The following is an 18307-nucleotide window of genomic DNA, read 5'->3' as shown; positions in this document are numbered from 1 at the left end:
ATCCCCAAGACATCTGCAGTGAAATTGATGAGAACAAAGGTATATATTAGTACTTGAACGTTCATTTGACGTTCATGAATGTATTGATAACTAATTAATCATGTGGTTGTCTTTTTTATATTAACTCGCATCTTTTATTTTTATTCAAGTCCCTACATAACAAATGAGTTTTTTTTCCCCTATTTAGAACATATGGTGGTTTTGACAAGCATTGTTTTTTTCATCTCCAGATGTGGCAAAATGGACAAGTATAGTAATCGTGTTCATCATGAGGCTACTTATCTTGAAGATTCTTGTTTTGAATGCTGTATTGACAACCCACGCTGCTAAAAAGTGGTGAGAAAACATGTGTAAAACATAATAAATAATTATACATTTTAGAGTTCTATCCATCCACACCATAGTTTTCTTTTTCTAATAAATCATCTATGTGGTGTAGATTAATGTATTCATTTATCTTTCTTTTGCTCGCACTATAACAATTTATTGTTTTTGAAGTTTGTATCCCAGGTGTAGACAATGTTGTCAGTTTGGGTTGTGGTGAAGCCAAATCCCACAATTTATCAAGATCAAACTTAACCTCAGGCAGTCATTAGTGCACTTGAGTATGATCTCAATGTTCTTCCTAGTGTGGCTGCTGAAGATCATGCAACTACAAATTACATTAGGACAGTTCAGTTGTTGTCATTTGTTGAAAAAAAACACACAATATCTTTCCTCCATGGTTTTAAGTGCCTTGAAGTACACACTGACATAGCAACAGAGCACCACTGGGTGACAGTACAATCACAACTTACAATGTTTAAATTATTCACACAGCAATATGATGTAGTTATCCATACAGGAGACTACAGGTCTTAAATAAGTTAAGTATGCCGGCGTCTCCGCAAAACATTCACACATCATAAATGCAAACACAAGTGTAAATTTTGCAAAAGCTTATGGCCAAATAGGGAATAATTACAGATAATTTCTTATGACTAAAGGCTCACAGTCCAGAGTTGACACATTTCTCTCAGGTATATTAAAAAAAGAACATGAACAAGTTTCGAATTTGCCATAATAGAGTAGAGTAGTAGAGTGGTGAAAAGTCAGTCTTTTGCAGAGCATGCTGCAATGTTCAGTACCTTAAAGCAAGATACGGGCAAGAGACGGTTTACTAATTTAGAGCAATATAATAAAAAACTGGGCAGAGGGAAGGTGCTGCTCTCATGGTGAGTTATGTCCTTTATACATTAGGAAATAGCCATTCGTGTTTGGCTCAAACCAAAAGCGACAAATATGAGTCCCTCCCTGCACTTTACTTCTGGCCTGTTGGCGAAGAGGTGGAAATGTTTTGAAATTACTGCAGGGGGAACTGGAAATACATCCAGGCAAGTCGTCAAACGGATAAAAAATCACTGATACGCACACATCAAAATCAAGACTGAAGAAGTAAAACATGTCCATTCGACTAGTACATTGAAAATATAACAGGTCACATTATACTTAACATACAGTATCATACGGAGTATAATCACCTACCCAAGGATTAATGTATTTGGGGGGGGGGGGGGGGGGGGGGGGGGGCAATACGACCTACTCAAACTTTGCCAGGCTTAAACAGGTCACAAAAATGCTGCTAAAGGAACTTTGGAGAAAGTAAGTGAGAAAAACACTGACGTGGATTCAAAAAAGCAACAAAAAATAAATTAAAGTGCTTCTACGAAGACAAAAATCGTCTGTATGAGGTATGATAAAACACACCAAATGACACACTACACTATTAAACTTAGACAAAACCTTATTTACATATCGTGTAATGCATCATTTAATTCTACAGAACATGGTTGAAGTCATTGATCCAAAAGTGAAGAAAGCTTGAAAGTGGTAGCACAGTTAGAGGCACCACCTCTGCTAAACCAGCCGTTGGTAGTAGTGCTCAGCCAAAAACTCTCTCTAGTGCACTTTGTGTACATGCAAAGACTACCAGTTTTACCCAAAACAAAGCATAGAAAGCAGAGTGAGGAGTAGCAAAGGTTGGGAGTACAGGGGGCCTAGGGCAGAACCTCGGGGGTAGATCCTCCATTTGTCTCTGTGCGGGTGAAGGCTCTCCATGTCTTTCTGGGCACTGTATGCTGCCACGGTGAAGTTAGCATCACCGGTGGTAAGGAGGTCAAACACACAGGAGTGGAAGTAAATGTCCTGCACCTCCACCTGCTCCCGGCAGAGTTCCTTAGCACCCTCCAAAGAGAATACCTGCCTGTTACCGTGGGGGTACAACTGTGTTTGTGAAGAATATCTGGGCCCGTGTAAACGCTGGAGCTGAAGGCCGATCGAAGGCGGAGACAGGGGCAGGTGTCCGCCTTGGTCGATTCGCTCAACTCCGGGGCAGCCATTTAGACAGAGCTGCAGGTCTTGGGTGGCGTCGTAGGCCTGAGACAGCGCCTCGGGGATCCGAACCGCAAGGGTCAGGTAGCGACCGAGCTGTCGGACGATCACCGTGACGCCGATGTAGCCCGCGTGCAGCTCTATGTGGTGGCCCGGGGTGCGCTCTGAGATCCAAAGAGCCCGCACTTTCCCAATGGCGCCGTCGGTCCCCATAGAGACGTGAATGGGGTCGCCACTGCTCACTGTTCCGTCGTCAAAGGCGGCGGGTAAGTTGTCTGTCACGGCTTGGTAGACTCTTTGCTCAGTGCAACCTTCGTAGGGCTTGAATATAACCGTGATCTATGAGTACACAGAGAATTGCATTAAGTGAATGAAAAAAATGTGAACTAAAGCCACAAAACCGGGTAAAACTGCGATATCGAAAGACCACATTGTGAGCTATTTCCCCGAAACCAAAGTTTTGGCCCAGTGTCAAAATAATATATGATTTATATTCCGTGTGTATCTTGTCAAAACGTTTTGAAATTAATTTCTAAATGATGTATACATATTCACTGATGGTGTAGTGCAAGGGTGTCAGACTCGGGTTGGTTCGCGGGCCGCATTAACGTCAACTCAATTTTCTGTGGGCCGGACCATTTTAGATATAATATTTAGATTTTTTAAATAAATGGATTAAAAGAACTGGATTAAAAGCCCTGAATATTCAGTTTTTATAGATCTAAAACTATGTTTATTTTAACTTTTTTTATATTTTTTTTGATTTTACAAAATGATTTTTGAACTAAAAACACAGAAAAAATGATTAAAAAATTGCAGTTATTGATTTAAAAGGGGGAAAATAAGGAAATATAATATACATCTATACCTATCATTTTAATTTGATCCTAAAAGAGAGAGTCGGCACTCATGATTTACTTTCTCGGGCCACACAAAATGATGCGGCGGGCCAGATTTGGCCCCCGGGCCACCACATTGACACCTGTGGTGACTTTGGTGATGTGGCAGCATGGGTTGGATTCCTAGTCAGTGGCAGTGTGAGTGCGTGTCTGTCTGTGTGTTTGCCCTACAATTGACTAAATTATTTATTATTTATTATATGTATTTATTATAATAAACAGTACATGGTTCGTTTTCCTTTTCTTAGAACTTTAAGCTATGATCTGATTCATCTTTGTGCTTCAGATCTATTCGATCATTGGTTATTGATTATGGGTATGCATAGTTCACAGTTCTTTATTTCTTTTTATTTAAACAAGTTCAACTTATGGAGGTATGATAAAAGGTCTCTGAGCACCAAACACAGAGCTCAAATATTATCACTACACACGCTATTGACACTTAGAGAAACATTTAAGAAACATCTAAATGACTTTTTAACAAGTTGCAATTTGACACAGCTATGCAAACATGCTGGCACATGCACACACCAACCACATTGGATAGTTGAAGCCGTGGTGTGTGTTCAAGGGTGTGGTGTGAGCATTGCTGTGTGTACTGGTCCAGCATCATAGTTCCGGTAAATGGTGGCTTTGTTCACATGACAGCCATGAGGCATGAACCATGTCAGGCAATTCAGCCCAGAGAAAAGTGAGTGTACGTATGTGTGCGTGTGTTTCTAATAATTGTGACTAATAACTTGCCCTACCTCTGACACAAGGTCAGGCCTTCATCTCCACAGTGTAGCAATCATTCTATTTGCTTAGTGTGTGAGCGTGTGGGTAGGTGTGCGTGTGCGCGTGGTTTCACACGTTCACACGTGTGTCTACAAGGGTGTGCATGTCTGTATACCTGCGTGGGAGTGTTTATTTGAATGAGGAAAACTCAAAAGACATGCATATGCATCTGTTTAAAATGCCCACTGCTTAATCTGTTCGTATGGAAGAAGCTCGTAACTCATGAATATGTGAAATGCAAGGCAACGACTCAAAAATACATCCAGCGGTAAACAGTGGGTCCTTTCATATATATCATTCCGGGTTATTAGAGGTCAGGCTATGCTGAGCTATTTAGCAAGTTGGGCTTTTCAAGAGATTCACGAGACTGAGTTTTTGGCTGCACACCTGTGAAGCTAGAAAGAACCAGAAATACTTACAAAAATTCAAGTAGAATAGATTGAGTGGAGGCCAGAACCAAAATAATAATACTAGATCCAACCATACCACAATTTTGAGCAGTGGTGAAGGAGGAGAGGAATAAAGCTTGCAACATTGCAGTCTATTACTAGCAATTTCGAAATCCTAATAATCTGCTATTGGTTTGTAAGCACCCCTTTTCCTCTTTGTATTTCATATTTTTATTTTTCTAATCATAATTTAGTGTTTACGGGTGGTATTTTTTTAATCTTCTCTCAGAGTCGCCATTAATAGCACCCTTTCGTGCACGTTACCGAGCTTTTTGCCTACTCAAATTTTAATGAAGACAGCGTTTCGGACTGAATACGTACAAAACCACATTTTTTTCAAATACATTTTGAGCAACAATTTTCGGCCAGCAAATTTACTTTAAATCTGGAACTGAAACAATAGTCACAAGATGGTTATTTTCTCTTACCTTATTGGTGGCGGTGGCAGAGGAGCCTGTGACTACTGGAACATTAGTGACCTGAACCGACAGATAGTCATTATCGATGAGAGGCCATGCTCCCTGCACCTTGCAAGTCTGGAAGCTGTCCTTGAATGTCCTCAGGTGAGGGTCCCCAAACAACCCGCAGAAAAGGAACCCAGGCTTTGTGTGACTGTGGCTGTGAGTGTGAGCGTGCGTGTGGGCGTGCGTGTGTGCATGCGCATGCTGAGTGCGACTGTAATAGTTGCAGGGCTCGTGGTGGACCTCGGGATGGGCGGAGGAAGTGGGGCCATCTCGGGAGCAGTTCCTCTGGCTCATTAAGTCAGAGATGCCCAGCACTGCCGAATGGTAGACCAGGTTGCCCCTGCAGGACTTTGCTGTCCGTTGTGTACAGGCCGAGTAAGCCCGCAGAGCTTTGCAGAATTCAGCGTGAAAGTCATCCACGGTCGGCGTAAGGTGGGAGGTCAAGGAGACAAAGTCAGTTGTACACTTTTGGATGCGACACTGAGGAGTGTTCACCTGGCAATGACCTACACAGGAATGAGAGAAACATTTTTAGTACTGTACGAACAATAATAACGGTGTTTCGAAAATGTCAGGGAAAATGTTCATCTGTCTGAGTTTGGGTTTAAGTAGAAATGGAAATTTGTGTCCACATGGAACACAACTACGCTGTTAGTAGCTGGCTTGGATCCTAAGCACACAAACTTACTGGCTGGTTGCAATCTAATAAAAGAAGAAAAAGAGCCGCACAGTGGCTGCTTAGAACGCTTCGATCAATCAGGCGGACCGCTCTTTAAGTGTAGTAAAGCCCAAGTGTAATAAACCAAAGAGCAGAGCGCAGCAGAAAGAAAAGATAAAGAATTGGTAGCACTACTTAGGACTGAAAAAGATAAGGCCACATCTATCATCAAGAGCTATAAAAAACACAGTTCCTCTCAGAATTATGCATAAAAAAATGCATGTAAACTTACATTTGCAGTAAGAACAATGATGGGAAGTAACAATGTGAAATTAATTGTACTTTAAATTTTACTGGTATCTTAACTGAGAATTTTCTGATAAAGTTTACTTCACACTGAAAAGAGACACTTTTTTAATTAATTGATGTTATGTTCATGAACTTTCACACTTAAATATATGACTTTCATTGGGTTTTATTGGAATTTGAGTGTCTATATTTCACTTGCCAAACAGAAAGTTTAGCAACACAGTTAATGACAAAGTGTGTCTCTGTGTGGCGCAGTGTGCGGTCTTGGAAGGGTGAAATGGGGGTGGGGTTGAAAAAGGTGAGAAAAGCACACATTCATGCCTAATACCGTACACTGTATGACTTAAATCACTTTAACGTCCATGTTTACACCGATAAAATAAGTAGACGTATGACTTAAATCAGATTAACATCCATGTTTACCCCAATATTATTTATAGACGAAATGCAAGCAATTGTTTTTAATCCACTTGAGGCAAAATCTTAGTTGTTGTTCATTCCCCTTGCTTTAATTTTGGAATTTCACAACAAAAGTAACCAAAAGTAACCAATTTGTGACATTGGCGGGAAGGAGGACAATCAGAGAGCAGATCTGACGCAGTCAAAGCATGCCTCAATTAGATTAGGCCCAAAGGGGGCTCTGCAGTGAATCAGCGGTTACATACGTGTGTACCGACGCAAGAGAAAGAATGCTAGTCGTGTATTTCTCTAAACTGCATATAGTGCTATGATCTCCTAAAGGTCAATTAAGAGAAATCTGAAAATGTTTGAACAGAAATCAACAACTTCCTCAGGCATCACACCATCACTTAACAATATTAGATTTGCATTGCACAAAAACAAGCTCACAAGTTCTTCTTTGTACAAATATTTTCTGTTGTTGTTGTTTTTCTTAAATGAAGGAATCTGGACCACCATTTGGGGGCAGTAGTGATCTGAATTTGCCAAACAGTATGAGGGTACCCCCTTCTGATCACACCCAAATTAAAAATATCACCTTTCCCTGTTAAATACTGACACCAGTCCCAGTATACCAGTATCAGATCCAGTATACAGGCAGCACAACAAGTGAGCACTGAGGCCACATTGTCCTTTGCCAAATTAACTGGACTCATGCTCCCATGTGCAAGCAGCACTAAAATGCAGAATCCTATCAAATCAATGTAGTCTTAGTCCCTTTCAGAACGTATCATTATCAGCAGTGGTTCTAACAAATGCATGCTTTCACCATCAGACTTGAGCAGAATGATGAAGCAACATAGGAATTTACTTTCTTGTGAACCCAGTTCAAGTCAGGTATTTAGACATGCTCAAATGTTTTGCAAAACTAGGAGTTATTCTCTAAAGTGGTTTTCTGATACACTTTGGAATGCCACCCGCGCATAGCTTTGCATTTCCACCACGGGTGCTTTGCTGAAAACTGGGAAGCTAAATAGTCCAACCTCAGATATGCCCACTGGTCTGACTAGCATAAAAATATCGTATTTATTTCCATATTGCCCTAAGGAGTTAGTACTGTAAGAGGCCTTTGAATTCCTCTGAGAAACAAGTGGCCAGTAAATTGTGAGACATGACCAGAATGGGGAAAAAAAACACGATCTATAACTGACTGCAGTTGATTTTTGGAGTGATTTAACCGATAGAAGGCTGGCAGTGAAACAAAGGAGTATAATACACTGGAGTTTTTTTGTGGTCTTTGTTCTTGACATTAACTTTTATGCTGAGAAGATAAGATTTGTTTATGAGAAAGTGCATTTTGTTCAGTGCCTTTTTCACCTCTCTTCCTGCACTTTAGTTTGCAGCTACGCCTTGAGCGCCATTTCACTGACGACAGGACCCAAAGTGATGTCAGGAAACATGTTAATACGGATCAGTTATATTTATAAAACTCAAATTATATAGCAATCCAAATATCAGATGCCAATATGTGTTACTGTAAGTCAATGTGATTAAATGGGATTACAATCTCTTGAAGGGATGGACAGGTTCCATTCATAAAGGCAATTTACCAGATTACGAAACTGATCTGCCCAAGGGCGAGTAGAAACAACCAAAAAAGTATTACACCAAGGCTTTAATATTTATCTCCATGGTTTGCTCCATTGCTGCCAAAAGCTGTGCCCATGATCTCAGAGGTTCAACGCCTTAGTTCCTATTCTCTACCGTTGACCATGTTTGCACCTTAAATGCCCGTCAGCAATATTTCTTCTCCTGCATCCCCCACATGGCTTCTCTGGAAACACTCTAAGGTCAAAAAGCCACGAGGCTGGGTTTGGCGCTTTCTTTTATTTCCCGATTTGGAGGCCTGCAACCACTTTGATCTCCAGAGATCCGACAGGGATCTCTAGGCATCGTCTCGCGGCCCAAGTGCTTATTGATCACCTTGTTGTGCACTCTCTCCCACCCTGAACTCAGATCACACTAAAGGCCCTCTGAGCAGAGCCTGCAACACATTACAGGAACTCACAAGAGCCCTCCGTGACTAGACAGTCGGGAGTGCGAACACAAGATTCCAACATTCCTATCTTTCTGTCAAAACGAATGCATGCGGTGACTTTTGAAAAGAGGATGAGAAGTACGTTTCAGGAACGCTAATAGATTTTGCAAGTAATACAAATCAATGCTTTGTTTGGCAAATGAATGATACACATTCTTTCCAGGTGAGGGCTGCCTGGAGGGTTCATTTTAATGGCAAGTGGCTCTCGTTTTTCCCACCAGAGCAGAGCTGCTTTTGTCCCGCTGCCTAGGCTGTGTTAAACTAATTACTGAAGGTGTGACTGTTCCACAGACAGGCGACCCCCTGAACATGCACAATAACACACACACTCACGCGCACACACATACACACACACTTTTGGACAAGAGGAATGGTGGCTATATAAAGACCTAGTCTGGATTTTGCACCATATAAACATGCAGTTAATCTCAATGATTAAACAATTGAGCTATGTAGGACTGGGAGGTAAATCAAGATCAAGTTGTTTGCGTGTTGTATTCTTTTTTGTTTAACCCTTTATAGGGCACTCCTTTAACTCAATGGCTGCCACTGACGGTGATAGACGTCCAACCTATATTGACTGGGACATCTTGCAAAATGGATTGGCCCTGAAACATGATCAATTTTGTTTCACTAAAACATATATGACTTGATAAATACATTTCATTTAAAACCGCATATAAAATAATAAGAGACATGAAAAAAATCAATGCAATAATAAAAAAAATAATACAGATATAACTGAGACCTTAAGATGGACATCACATTTTAGTCTAATATAGACCACACTTGTCTCCCACATGTTAACATTGTGGCCTAACTAACACTGTGGGCCAAAAGGTGATGTACACAAATGCATCAACCAGATCTTTATACGATTATGTTTTTTTTCTGCATATCCTTTCCCTTTCCATTCAATACTTTATCCGACTGTTTCTGCTGCTGATATTATAAAAAGGCATTCGATTAACCACCTATCCTAACAATGTTGTTTTTAAGCATTCATTTGATTGTTCTGATTAATAAGTTGTGTGAATACTGCCAGTAATTGACATTGGTTTTTCAACACAAATGAATCCCAACTCGAGATGTGTATCATATGATGCATTACTGCTGTCTCAATTTAGAAGTGAATGTAGCATTTGCTACAAATTACCATGCATAATTATCGTTTTCAGCTGTTATTGTGAAGGAAGCCTTGTTCAAAATGAAGACCCATGCTTTCTTTAGAACTGCTTTTCAACAGTGTAAAAGATGTCTAGACTTGATGTTAATCGATACCAATTAAAGAAGTCTATAAAACAAGGCTTTACATCTATAATGGTGAAGCTATGATACTTCCCCAACTAGAGCAGCATTTCACTCCTTGGTTTCCATTGGCGCGAAGGATGTCCAATCCATTTTGACTGGGAGTACTGAAAGCCATTGACGGAGAGGAAAGTCCAATCTATTGTGACAGGGATGGTGGGCAGTTATGGACGGTAGCGGACTCCAATCCATTGTGACTGGGAACCTCTGGCAAGGATCGAAAGAACCAGTCACGTTGAATTTGAATTGGACGTCCATTGCCGTCAATGGCAGTGAAACATGATCTCTCAATGTCAGTCATCCCAGTTGAAATGAATTGGATGTCTATCACTATCGGTGGCAGGGAATGAGTTAAAGGGCAGAGAAGAGAGTGAAGCAGAAACTCGATCCGGGCTAAGACTGCTGCACTGCCGCTGTATATTACACCGAGCGAGCCAATGTCAAACAGATGCAAAGAATCCAAAAAAGGGACGGGCAAAAGTGAGAAAAGCATGTTTGTATAACACGTGGAGTGTTTAGAGTAGAGTGCGGGCCAGGTTTAGGGTCGGGTCGGGTCGGGTCGCTGGAGAGTGCTTACCTATGTGGCCAGTGGAGGTGAGAGCGATGATGATCAGCAGCAGTGGCCGGAAGCGGCGCACCAGAGACGGGGAGGCGAGGCGCTCAGCCTCGCAGCAACAGCATCCGGCTCTCCCCATCCCCGTCCATGCAGGGCCAGGAAAGGGGAGAGGGCAGAAGTCCAAAAGGCGACGAGGAGTGCTGCTCACGCCTTGGAGCTACTTCTTCTTCTTCTTGTTCTTCTTCCCCAATCTCCTCTCCTTGTATTCCTCGCCGGGTGTGAAGGGGCATTAATAGACACCTCTTTCACGAAGAGTAGAGCAGGGCGTAAAGAAAGCCTGTGAGGGAATCAAAGTATGTCTTTGGGCGATAGTAGTCACACTTTCACTTGTTTCCGCATCCACTTGCAGTCGCGCACGTGATTTGGCGCACGGCTGGAACAGCTTGCCTTTTCGCTACTTGGCCGACTCAAAACACGTACAATCTCATCTCAGTTTCTCTCTGCGCGATCTCTCCTCCTCTTCCTCCTCCACCGCCTCCTCCTCCTCCACTCCTCCCGTTTCACTTTCTCCTCCTCTTCCTCCACCGACAAATCAATAAAGCTTCTAGTGAGCCTTGCTGGAGGGGATCACGCCCACAATGAGAGGGAGAGAGAAGGTGAGATGAAGAGAGGGAGAGGGGGGTGAGAGAGAAAGAGAGACAGAGAGAGAGTGAAAGACAGAGAGAGAGTGAGAGAGAAAGAGATTGAGAAATAAGAGATTGAGAGAGAAATAAGAGATTGAGAGAGAATAAGAGAGATTGAGAGAGAGAGAAAGAGAGAGATAGAGAGGGGGGCAAACATTGATATGCACGAAAAATAGGTCAAGAATCTGAGTCATTAAAAAAACAATACACCATCAATAACCTAAAATAGATGAATACATTCTCAGAATTGAATAGCTGCTTTTAGGTCAGGTTTCCAACATGCTTTTTCCAAAGCAGCTTCACAAGCAAACATGAACATGGAACTGATTAAATTGCACCAAATCGACATATTCTGTGTTCTACATTTGCATGGTACATATGTGTGATACTGTACAATATTTTTTGCCCATTCTACCTATACTGTGGCCAGACACATCTGACAGGGAAGGTTTTGTGACCATGATCAACACAAAAGCTTTCATGAGAATCTGTTGAACATCATCCAATTTCTGCCATCATTCCCAGTTCAAATCAATTGGATTTATTGTAAATAAAATTGAAGCCTTTACAACAGCATGCAGGTTGTTGATCTGTGTTATGTTATAAATGGTAAGATGTGAAAGTTAAAGTTTGGTCAATGGAAAACCAACTCATTTTTAGAGCAGAATTGCTTCGTCTATCACCGCAGCCAATGAGTGAAAGCGGCCATATATGACAAGTCCCAGCAATATGATACAACCTAAAACACCTGTATGTACACACACAAAAAAAACACCCCTATACTTACCCAGTGTAGGTCGACATGCAATCACACGGAGAAAGCAGCAGGGACAAAGACAGTTTGTTTCTGGATGTCCAGCTTTTCATCACCTCCACACCTCTGCTTCCTTTCTCCACTTCCACCTCTCAACACCCTTCACCCCCACAGGACCACAAACAAGCCATCATTCAACAAATGCTGTTTTACATATACATCTGTGCATGTGTGGGTGCCTCCAGCAATGTCGTGAGTCTGTTATCGCCCCTCGAATAAGCATAGGCAGGAGCATTGTGGTGGTGACAGAGTTGATATTGACATGAGATGATAGTACAAGTGTCATCAGTTCGGACGAGATGTTTTGCTACCTTGATTTAGAGCACACATATATTTGACATGGTAAAAAAAGTCTTTTCACCGAACAAAAATCGCACGAAATGTACATTTGTACGTGACTGTATGGACTGTCTGGCCTTTAGTGAAAAAACATTGTTCTGCTTGTCAAAGATAAGTGAAGAAAGATATAGTAGCTGTCTTGTGATGAATAATACTTACAAAACAATGATGTAAAGATTGGATAATTAGATAACGATTCCTTATAGTCTTCTAATGAGCTGTGACAATGTGGTTTACAATCACTAATCTAATCCAATAAAATGAAGGAAGCCTTCCTGTTCGGCCATTATTTATTATTTCTTTATTTTTGAATGTTGATGTTGTTCCTTTTTTCCAAAGAAACGATCTTACTGATAACTAAGCAGCTAGTATTTTTCTGGTCCACACAGTGCTGGTTTGAATGACGGTGACAGCTTTCATCCATAATAGATTTGTTGCCAAAGGAGGAGATCAACTCAGAGATCATCACCAAAGCAAGACTGCATGAAAATTATAGTTGCTATTTTAGTGCGACATAATGTTGTTGTGCCAGCTTGTGCCATCAGGGCTGAAACAGCGAGCCACTCAAATCATTTGTTTGGCAACATTTGGAACTTTTCCTGACACATTGTCAGTTGCCACATGAGATAGAGCCAATTTGTACCACAATCTCGACCAACACAGAATGGATGGATTGAAAGTATACAACGTGTGCACTCCACCAACATGACTTCCGTTCCACCATGGTTTGCTCAACACTACCAAAGCATAAAACCAAGAGCAGCACCACACGTCCACAAAGTTTCAACAAGCTGACCACAAAATAGAATAAATATCAAAACAGATATGTGTAAATTCTCCCAATTATTACAACTACTCCTTACTCCATTATCTATATCTTAACCCCGGTTGGTCTCATTTCCGTCACATATATTCCTTTGGGTGAATTCTTCAACATTTACAGCCTCGTACGATGGCATAACAAGAACGCTACTGTTCCCTCTCACACGCAAACACACTTGCAAGGACAAAGAGCCGTAAGAAGGAAACAGCTGAAGGGTAATAGGGTAGATGAGGATCATGAGGTTGCAGTTCGGTTTGGGTCGGGGTTTGGCAGCTGCGAAACAAAGGGACCATTAAAACGATCCCTTGTGGCCAATAACTTGTTGAACCAACATTAGATTTGATAAGGGGAAGCCTTGTGATTCCATCACTTCTCAGTTTGAGATACAGTCTACTCATATGTGACTTTTGCCAACGACTGGGCAATTCTTTTAGCATTCAAGTGAAAACAATACAATTACAGTTAATATGATCATGAAACTACCGTTTCATTCTCATAAAATGTGTCTCTTAATAGGGATAAAAAGTGGCATTACACACACATTCATCTTTTTCAATTGCTCATCTTTCTTGCTACATATTCATGATGCACATGTCTGACTTGTCACCAAAAGGAATTAAGTTAATTTTTTGCCTTTCCATGCTGTGGAACTACCTCAACTAGCCTAACTACCTAACTAGTAAACAGCATCTTTATTTCATGTTAAAATGTGAACAGCATCCAATTTAATGCAGAAACAGATATTTCAAAGATGCACATATTTTCACATGTCCTATGGATATTGCTTGAAGACACTGCAGGGCACTATAACTTACTCTATCCAACACATGACACCTCTTCTCAGATTCCTATTGAAATAACCAGTGTTGCCGACTTACTCACTTCACAGCTCAGATCAAAGTTCATCCCCACCAACCTATAACCAGTTTCAAGTAGCCAATGAGCAAAAACCTGCCGTTCCTTTATTCCAACCACATCTCGATCCGTCTTCCCCACGTGCGTACACTTTTAAAATGTACACATACTCTGCGCTACAGATTGCCCATCTCCTGCGGTGCCACCCTCATGCTCTTTGAGTAATCGCAACCATTTGAACAAACAGTAGAGGAACCACGCAATAACAGATGCTTACACCTTTGTGTATGCGAGTGTCTTTGTGGAGGAAGCCAAAAGCTAGGTGAGTTCTCACCTACCCTTGAACATTCCAGCATCCCGCGCAGTGACAAATTGAAAAAAAAGAAAGACAGAATGAGAGAAATCTTTCCTGTCTACATCCAGCTGTGAGAGCTTCCCTCACTTTCTCCTCCCCCTCTTTCTCCCCTCCCTCCCCCATGGGATAGAGTGCTCACACGAAGGCAGATGGGCGGGATGCATTATGCATGGGATATTTGGGGGGGCTGTTGGGGGGGTGTTGTAGTCTTTGGGGAGTGGGCTGTGCAATCGTTATGGATCTAATGGTTGTGCGCTGTCCCGAACTCATTTGAAGAGCAAAAAGCCAAAGGAGTGTGAAGCGTTTTGATTATCTTGCCCTATGTGCTCATGCCGGCTCGATGCACAACAGCTCACTGAAGCAGTGGCAACTTTTGCCGTTTTGTGTTTTGAAGGGCATTTGCGGTGAGCGTCTAATTGGTTGCCCATGAATCTTTTTGTTCATCGCAGACGTTCTTCTTCCGCCTCCCCGCTCATGTAAAACCACTTTATTTCCCTAATTGCGGTGATTACTGCGAGACGAGGCCTATGTATCATAAAGCTATGTAATTAGAACTCAATTGTGAACTAACAAGACTTCGGTAATAGATTGAAGATAGACAAGCTGAGCTGAGGCTTGGCTAATACAGCAGGGTGTTTTAATTAATACCTCCTAAGACGCGCTCAGATGCCATTCATCACTTCGGAGTCAAAATCTCAGTGTATATAAATGTGTGTGTCAGACGGTGGGGATTCATAAATGCACTCGTTTTAAGGAAATGTCAACAAAAGTGGAGAATGATGGGTGGAGGGCTGGTGAGAGAACAATGAAGACAAGACAGAACAAGAGAGAGCTGGCAGGTAGGGCTTCTCTGGAGATTCATTAGGCTTGTCAGAGATACTGGCTCTGAAGATGCCAACACAGCAAGTGAGGAAACACACACACACATACGTATTCAAAACAGACACACCCACACATACACAAGAAGGCAGTTTGGCACTTTGGTGCAGGTATACAGGCTCTAATTTGCTGACAGGTTGGAATAAAAGAGCTAAGAGGGGATGGACTGATTTGGAGTCTCGCTGTGAAGACAGCACAATGTGAGTCTCCAAATAGCTATGGTGGGAATTAACATATTCCTCAGTGGCATTAAGTTCTGCTTGTCACGGCTCCTCAAATACTGACTGAAATATTTATATCGTGCTGAAATATGCTCCAACTGGCTTGAATATTAAAAATGTTTGCCTGACTTTTATTGAAGAGTTCCACCTATTTGAGGTAAAATTTGCAATATTACAGGCTGTGCATATGCGCCTTGTTTACTGAACAAGATTCAACTCGGAATGTAATTTGTCAAAATGTTACCTCTGTTTGGAAGGCATTTGTTGAAGGTCAAAGGCTCTGATGAAAAATTACAAGCAGATGATGAAATGATGAAAGCCATTGTGCAATGTGCAAGAGTGCCCTGTGCATACGTGAATGTGTGCAGATTTTGCCAAGGCACAACAGTGAAAGCATTTGTTAGGACATTTTTAATAATGCATTCATTGTCAGTTAAACAGGGATATACAGTATAAATGTTAAGACCTACCGTATGCATGCACGTACATCTATGTGTATGTATGTATGTATGTATATATGTGCTTATATGTGTGTATGTATGTGTATGTATATATATATATATATATATATATATATATATATATATATATATATATATATATATATATATATATATATATATATATATTTCAGCAACACGCTTATTTATTTATATATATTTATTCATGTATTTATTTATTAACTTACTTATTACCTATCTATTTATGTCTAAAATGCCTTTCCTATTTCTGCATCCTCACCCTCTTGCTACTGTGACAACGAAATTTCCCAAATACGGGATGAATAAAGTTATCCAATCCAATCCAGTCCAAATTAAGACTTAAGGTAGGTAATCAAAGAAAAAAAACTGAAGCTTATTGCCACTGCAAAAAGGCATTATTGGTGGTTTATGAGAAGTGAGAAAATAAAAGACCTGGAAATAATGTGTACGTGCAAAAGGAGAAATCTCAGATAGTAACTTCTCATCATGGTTTCTGGATGACTACTCCATACATGCAAGTCTTTCTGTTGCTATAGAATTCTACAGCCAGGGACCCAAAATGTGCATGTGCATATGTTTAAATAGGAGCCACAAACAACCACAGAGAAATCATTGCATGCATTAATCAGTTCAAATATTGTTTTATACTCCAACCCTACTGGCAGCATTTACCTCATAACCTTTTATATTGCTTTTTTGTGGCCTTGTGATTATTGTCTCATGTGGTCTCTCCATGGCACATTTTGACATGGTGTGCTGGTGCATATTGCCACCTCATTTTCTGTCAAAATCACCAGGATGGTGGGTTTTATTGTCTCCTTCTATCCAGAGGGGACCCAGCTGCGGGCTTGAGATCATAGAAGCATGTTTCCGTGACAACCAGGCATCATCACTGACACTACAATAACAGACTGAATAATTCAGTCAGATCCATTTTAAACAGCACGCCAATTCACATTGAAACGCCCTTAAAAGGACACAGCCAGCGTGTTTAAAAAGACAATTTTGGAGCGGTAACATTCACAAAATATTTAAAACTATGAACCAAATCATTTAAACTTCACCGCATGCTGAATTCATCATTATATATTTCCTGTAATGAGAGTAAGAAGTCCAAGGGTTTAGTCATAAAGACAGTGACCTCATCTTTTAGTTCCATTCTGAAATTAAAAAGAAAACATGCTTCTTTGGTTTTTATGTTGTCATAATGAAAACAGTCCACTTTGATGAGAGCCTTGTTGTGGATTGATGATGATGAAAATGCATCATCCATCAGTGTTAATGCTAATGCCGATAAGCATCCTTCAACTTCATTACATCAAATTGACTGACATTAAAACGGATGTATGATCATTCATCAGTGTGACATGGATGTGTTTGGGGAAAGTGGATAACAATGATTGAGAAAGATGCACGGTACATGCTCATTCTTAAGTGTGTAAAAAGGGACGTTAGCAGATAATACTATTTCATCCTTCAGGCATATTTCTTGCTCTGTTTCACATCAATAATTGCTGCATCTCGCTTGTTACCCTTAGCAAAGGATAGTTTCTATTTTTGCGACATGGGGGACAGCAATGGTTCACAATCTGAAAGGAAAGAAAAAACACCACAAAGGAGACTCAAAAAGCAGAGACACATATTCCAATATCACACATCAAGAATTAGCAACTGATGGTGAATTCAGATGGAACTTAAAGCTGTGAAACAAATATTTGCACTCGTGATTTATTCCTCTGTCCTCAAGGCCAAACCATTGAGAAATATCCAATGTGTCTGCACATGTTTGTGTATGTGGTTATTTGCCAGGCTTGTATTGACAATCTCATATTTTCAGAACACAGAAGACCTAACATAAAACTTGGAGGGGGGCAGAGGGGTGTGTCTGTCTGTCATTCTATCTATCCATCTATCCGTTCATCCATTAAATCCAACCTAGTTAAATAAATAGACACAGGTCTATCTAACTAAGAAACATTGTCTTCACTTTTCTTAAACCGAAAAAAAGTGGTTTTGCGATTTCATGGATTTTGGGTCAGTGCAACTTTTTTCTTCTAATTTTACAATCTGTTTGTAAAAGTGTATCAGAAATTAATAAATTCCACTTTGTTAAAGACCCCCCCCCCTCCTTAACGGATAATTAATGGGAATTCCATTGTTTCTTTTTTTGACATTGAGCACTCTGTGAACTGACAACAATTTGCATAAAACATCTCCCAGTGCATTTCCTTCATGACTTTATTTCCTAATCTGAGATTTAGGGAGATGATCCTCCTGATACACCCTGTCGGCTCCTCGTGCCGCACATCACACAATCAAGCAGATACACTTGCAACCCAGCCCACAGACCCTCCAGGCAGTGCACCTGGGCACAACGCATGCAAAATTCATTCTTGCATCACACATACCCATTCACACATGCACAGTTACACATTCCGTGGCAGTTGAACAAGGAACAACAAAAAAGATAGCAGGAGGAGGACTGGCAAGATGTCACATAATCATCCGGGAGATGAAACACATATCCACACACTTGGTGTAAAACAAAAACACTAGGTGGATTGATCTT

At 40.9% G+C, this 18307-nt stretch overlaps 1 protein-coding gene across 2 annotated transcripts; it reads right to left on the bottom strand.

The window, feature by feature from the left end:
* Positions 1–1560: 1560 nt before the first annotated feature.
* Positions 1561–10851, bottom strand: rgmb (repulsive guidance molecule BMP co-receptor b). Of its 2 annotated transcripts, XM_077600975.1 has the most exons (4): positions 10735–10851; positions 10309–10624; positions 4924–5465; positions 1561–2709 (listed from the first exon to the last, which is right to left on the bottom strand). In XM_077600975.1, the coding sequence occupies exons 2-4, from the start codon at positions 10424–10426 to the stop codon at positions 1975–1977; spliced, it is 1395 nt and encodes a 464-aa protein (XP_077457101.1). In that variant the 5' UTR covers positions 10427–10624; positions 10735–10851; the 3' UTR covers positions 1561–1974. The 2 variants fall into 2 exon arrangements, with proteins under 2 accessions (XP_077457101.1, XP_077457100.1); XM_077600974.1 differs by having other exon boundaries at positions 10309–10829.
* Between the last annotated feature and the right edge of the window lie 7456 nt (positions 10852–18307).

This window comes from Stigmatopora argus, chromosome 5 (genome assembly GCF_051989625.1).
Source record: "Stigmatopora argus isolate UIUO_Sarg chromosome 5, RoL_Sarg_1.0, whole genome shotgun sequence".
Taxonomy (NCBI): domain Eukaryota; kingdom Metazoa; phylum Chordata; class Actinopteri; order Syngnathiformes; family Syngnathidae; genus Stigmatopora; species Stigmatopora argus.
Note: the sequence above shows the minus strand (reverse complement) of the source record. Positions and strands in the feature narration are given on the sequence as shown.